The 5,932-nt window shown below is 44.5% G+C and overlaps 1 protein-coding gene across 1 annotated transcript in view; it reads right to left on the bottom strand.

Annotated features, from left to right (window-relative positions):
• KIAA1109 (KIAA1109 ortholog) overlaps nucleotides 1-5,932 on the bottom strand; it is a 252,339-nt gene that overhangs the window by 92,765 nt on the left and 153,642 nt on the right. The window contains exon 45 of the mRNA XM_025204706.1: nucleotides 1,771-1,946. Within this exon, the coding sequence (XP_025060491.1) occupies nucleotides 1,771-1,946 (176 nt within the window). The remainder of the gene's footprint in view (nucleotides 1-1,770; nucleotides 1,947-5,932) is intronic.

Here is a 5,932-nt window from a genome sequence, read left to right as displayed (position 1 = left end):
GGGGAATCTCAAGAGGGTCCAGAGGAGGGCCACTCGCATGATTAGTGGCCTTCGTGATAGACCCTACGGGGGGTGGTTGAGAGAGCTGAATCTCTTCAGCTTTCACAAGAGACGGCTGAGGGGAGAACTTGTGGCCACCCATAAATTTATTAGGGGAGGTCAACGGGGAATAGGGGAAGTGCTATTTACTAAGGCACCCCAGGTAGTGACTAGGAATAATGGGTGTAAACTACTTGAGAGTGGATTTAGGTTAGATATTAGGAAGAAATTTTTCACAGTAAGGGTGGCCAGGATCTGGAATGGGCTTCCAAGAGAGGTGGTGCTATCACCTAGCTTGGAGGTCTTCAAGAGGAGGATAGATAGTCACCTGGCTGGGGTCATCTGACCTCAGTCCTCTTTCCTGCCAGGGGCAGGGGGTCGGACACGATGATCCATTGTGGTCCCTTCCAACTCTACAATCTATGAATCTATGTCCCAGGGGGACAGTCACCAGGGGACAGGAGACCCTCCCTGTGGTGGAACTGGGGACGGGGGTGACCCACCCCTACAAGAAAAGCCCTGAAACCAGGGCAAACTTACTGATTTCAGGCCACAGAGTGCAAGGCAAGATGAGCCGCACTGGCAGGAAACACCTGCGCGGTTCGTGAGTCACACATTTCCGGCTGAAGCTGGCACAGGCAGATGACGTCATCTCAGGACACCGCCCAGCCGGAATAAAAGCCGGCACCAGGAGAGACGCCAGGGAAGCAACGAAGGCAGCAGACGGGGAAGGTGCTCCCCACGCCTTAGCCCTCTATCAAAGTGCCTGGATTCTTTTTTGTTTGTTCGTTCTTTTCTTCTTTTTTTGGCCAGAGGCGGCACGGAAAGGGTGGAGGCGAGGGCCAGAACACGGGCAACGCTCCAAGGACTGGAGCAGCCTAGGAACTACAGCAAGTGGCTGAGTGACCGTTGAAGACACAAGAAGAGCAAGGTAACCCAGTCACCCCAAGGGTACAGTGACAGGAAGGAGCCAACTGTAGCCCAGGTGACAGAGAGCAGGGACTGATGAGACCAGAGGGCAAGCTGCACCAAGACCAAGTGGCCTGTCCTGGAGGCTGGCATATGGGGGAGGCAGAGCCCCACGGATACCCGCCAAAGGGCGTGGCCAACCTGAGAGAGTCCTTAACAGGGGGACCTACCACTGAAGATTCAATCAAAGTCGTGGCAGATGAGTTTTTGGGACTTTCCCCAGGGTGATCGAGGACCTCTCCAGAGGTCACCAGAGCCCACACAGCACCCAACACCAGGTGCAAAGGTGGCACGTGAGCATATACTCAAGACCAGGTGGACACATATTGATATAAAATAAATATAGTGAACTTACTTACCTGCAAAAGCCACAAAAATACCCATGCAGCATTATCGCTTCAGCAACTCATTAAGTTGAATGGAAGGCTATGTAAACAGGGTCCCATCCAATCACAGTTAAATGGCTTCACAGTGAAACAAGTCCGCAAAATAGCACCACCCTTCATGCAGGTCTTGGATTTAGTTTATCATAAATCCCTTGAGCTCTGAACATTTAGAGGACCATGACCCTTTCCCCCCACCCAATTTACTGATAGCATGAGGAAGAACCTCACAGAGCTCTCTTGGGACTTCTGCCCATACATGTATTAGGCTATATACTACAGTGCAACATAATAAACGCTCCCTTATATAGTACTTTGTTTTATGACAAAAATGTTTTCCCTCCCATGGAATTCCAACACACACTATTAAAATACTGACCTGCGCATCTGCAAGTTGAACAGCAGGAAAGCCCTGGTTCCCCTCTTCAACACCTGCAATGTCATCCTGACTGGTGCTATGCTGAGAATGTGTCCCATCCAAAGTGTTCTGGTCACTGGAGAGAACCGTATTGAAATCTGAAGCAGAAGGAATTGTAGGAAGGTTGGGAGCAACACCTAAAAGAGTAAATCTGAGTATAACACTCCATAATATCAAGAGTCAGAACAACAGTTCCACTAGACTATTCCTTAGTGCTGACTAGTAAAAGTATAGGAATTAACTGGAAAAGGGGTACTATATAGGAGCGTTTCATTCTGCCATTATAGAAGTCAAGGTCTTTAACTAGGCTGCTAACATTACTAAACAACCTTAAGAGTGCTTTTTTAGTAGCAACTTACTACAGTTAAAGTTCCCATAACATTAAACAATTTTTTAAAGGGAGAGAGGAGAGGAAACAAACTTATTGTTTCATCTATCCACTATGCAATAGAATGGAGTTAAGCTACTATAACTTTAAACACAAATGAAAAAACAAGAGTTTCACTTCCACTTGGACCAGAACTGAGTGGAAAAAACAGTACAGGAGATCAGCTGCTAAACACTATAGTTTAGTGTGCTAAACACCCACAAATCGCACACCGCTGGTTATGACCTATCACCCATCCCTTGAACCTGTACGGAAAATCCTCAAAAAATTGCAACCCATATTAGAAAAAGACCCTATTCTTAAAAAGATCTTCCCAGAGCCACCCATCCTAGCCTTCAGACAAGCACTGAACCTCGCCAACCTCATCACCAGAAGCAAACTTCCTCATCCCCAGAACACACCAAAAGGATCCAGACTGTGCCATGACAAGAAATGCAAAACCTGCCCCCACATCTCCACCACCCCCACTATTACTACACACCACAACAGAGCCATCAGCATCCCAGGATCTTACAGCTGCACCTCAAGGAATGTAGTATACCTCATCCAGTGCACCAAATGCCCTGATGGAAGATACGTAGGAGAGACCAGACAACAACTGCGCACCAGAATGAATGCACACCGGAAATCCATCAAAGACAGAAACACGCAATTACCGGTGGGGGCACATTTCTCACAGGAGGGCCACTCTCTCTCCAATCTCTCAGTCCTGATCCTCAAGGGAAATTTACACAACACATCCCAGAGACGAGCTTATGAGCTCCATTTCATCAACCTGCTGGATACTAGAGATCAGGGACTAAACATAGACATTGGATTTTTGATACATTATAATCTGCCTGGCAACTGACTCCCCAGCCCAGCCCAGCCCCTGGCTTCTTTACTTTTCATTCCATCCAGGAAGAGCACACACCAACTGCTGCAGCTTCCTGAGCCTGACGAAGGGTTTTTGAACCCGAAAGCTTGCGTAATAACTATTCTCCAACCATTTGGGTTGGCCTAATAAAAGATATCAAATTCACCCAAGGAACCTTGTCTGACTATAGTTTTAAAGCACTCTAACTGTCCATCACTTCACCCCTCCTATCATTTAACACATTTACATAACTACAACTACACTCTACAAGGCAAGTTCAATTTCACAAGAAATGGAATACACCCTAGCCTTATTAAAAATCAGAAGACTGAAAACCAGTTTGGCAAAATAGTGTTAAATAAAGGAAATAGACCCAAATCAAAATACAGCATTTGCCAGCCTAAAGTTTTATAGGCTTCCATGACTTGTACAACTATGTGATGAGATGAAAATTATCCTGCTACATCACAACTAATTACCATAGAATTGTTATCTACGCAGCAATAAGGGTGGAGGGGGTTTAGAGTTACAGTTCATATGGGTCTTATCTTGATGTAGATGTGCCTCTAGAACGTGAAACTGGATCACTCTGGCCAGCAATGTCCACTGGGGCCATATCCGCACCCTAGATTTCCTTGAGTCCCATCATTAAAAGTCATGAATGGTGGAACTGCTTCAACCAACCCACAAGTTCTTGACTAATACAGAATCCCAGAAGAACAGAACACCATGGATGAAGCAAAAGACACTTTGCTTCAACAGTATGTCATAACAGATATCCCCAAAAGGTGCTGGCAATCTCTAAGACTTACTGGTCCACAGTGAATCTAATATAGCCTTCTAACAAACTAAAAGAAAGCTGGCAAGGACAATTTTGGCAGATTGTGACAGGCTCTCAGCTGTCTTGTTGGTCTGAGTTCAAGAACGAATAGTCCCCAATCCAAAAACCATCTAGCATCTGGACCTTCTCAGGTATTTCTAATGACTGAAGCAAAGAGAACAATAAACAACCTTGCAGGCATGTTAGGCCCCTGAAAACCCAGCAGAAACTGCAGTTGGTGAAGAATATAGTGGCTCACCTGCTGCTGCTACAGGAGGGTCATGAGGAGCATATAACTGCAGTACCCCAGGTATGCACTGGCTCCCAATAGCTTTTCAGGAGCAATTCAAGGTGCTGGTTCTGATGTATAAGGCCCTAAACCATCTGAACACTACATATCTAAGGGATTACCTTCTCCCTTATACTGCATTGTGATCCCTAAGGTCTGCAGAGAGCAGCCTGTTGCAAGTATCGTCAATGCACCAAATCCAATTAGCAAAAATGTGCGGGAGCTTGTTCTCAGCAGGTGCTGCTCAGCTCTGGAACTCTGTCTTGAGGCCTACAAAGCTGAATATTGGTATGGGATATTGTTTAGGGCAGGGGTCAGCAACCCATAGCCCATGGTATCATTGGATCCAGTCCACGGATGTGGGACTTCAGCAGCAGCAGGCACTTCCCCTACTACACCATGGCAGGGAGAAACAGCAGCAGCAGGCACCTCCCGCACACTGAGGCAGGGAGAAGTGGTAGCCAGGTTCTAGCACCAACCTGCCTACTTCTGACCCAAGATGGGTTATTCCAGGCTGCAGCCTGAGAAAGGGTGCCAGCTAGAAAAATATTTAGCTGCAGTACCAACAAAGGATAATGGTTCTTAACACTGCTGCACACATTTGCTTTTAGTTCTGAATTCACAGACACACCGTTGTCCATTATCAGTATCAACATGCATATATAATCCCTTAACTAGATCAGCATTCTCTCTCCCTATTCAAATATGCTGATAAGATTTTAAAAAAACTGTAGGGTAGTCACTACAAACCTTTAGAGAGAAACAAATCATGATACATCAGTATGTTCAGGCCACAGAATTATGCCCACAAGAAACCAAAGTTGTGGTCAAATTATTCTTCTTATATAAAAAAGACAACCCCCCCCCCCAAATCTTTTACAAGTAGGACAGCATTATTTCTCATTTGTGGTACTCTACAAAAAAAACAGTACTCTACAAAATAAAACACTTTACAAACACCAAACAAAAACCCAGCAAATAATAGCTTAATAATTAATAAAATAGGAACAGCGCCACACCTAGTGAATACTTTAAAAGTATGGAAAGCTAAACAGATGCAAAATGTTTTGAAATACCAGGGCCTATAGTTGTTCAACATTAAATTAGTATACGATAATAATTATAGCTTGAGAGGATGACACAGCTGAAGGGTGGTAAACAAGTTAGATGAAACACAAATATCAAACAACTGAAAATTTAAATATTTAGATTTCAGACTTAAACAAAGGTTTATAAAAGTACTAGAAACAGACCACTAAGCTGTAACAGGTTTTAAAATATTTTATCATAGTTTTTGGAGTCTTCAAATCTCAGCTCCTTTCTCCCTACCATATACCCCAACTATTTTCTCTTCTTTTTTCCCCCTCCCTACTAATCCACTGCTTTGCCTCCCCTCCAGGATAGCAAAGCTCATTTGCTCTTAAGGCAGCCGAAATGTACGTTTGCTTATGTTTCGTTTCCAATGAAACAGACAAAAAAGAGAAGCAGGGTTTTTACAGTGCAAACAAGGACTTTAACAAAAACATGACCTTTATTGTGGAAAGAGGAGCTTCAACACAAGGACAGACAGGGGTGAAAATAAAAAGGATCTGTACATGCTGGGAAACTTGCAACACTCCAACTGAATCACCAGACAGCCTGATGGAGAGAAATACTGTACTTACTTCATTCCAAGATGCATTTTCCACCCACCCTCCCATTCAACATGGGGAAAACAAAACTGCATCTCAAAACAGAGTACCAAGTGAAAATGCAGTACCTGCAGTAAGA

Source organism: Alligator sinensis, unplaced genomic scaffold, assembly GCF_000455745.1.
Source record: "Alligator sinensis unplaced genomic scaffold, ASM45574v1 scaffold150_1, whole genome shotgun sequence".
NCBI classification, from domain to species: Eukaryota; Metazoa; Chordata; order Crocodylia; family Alligatoridae; genus Alligator; species Alligator sinensis.
This window is presented reverse-complemented; position numbering and strand designations above follow the sequence as displayed.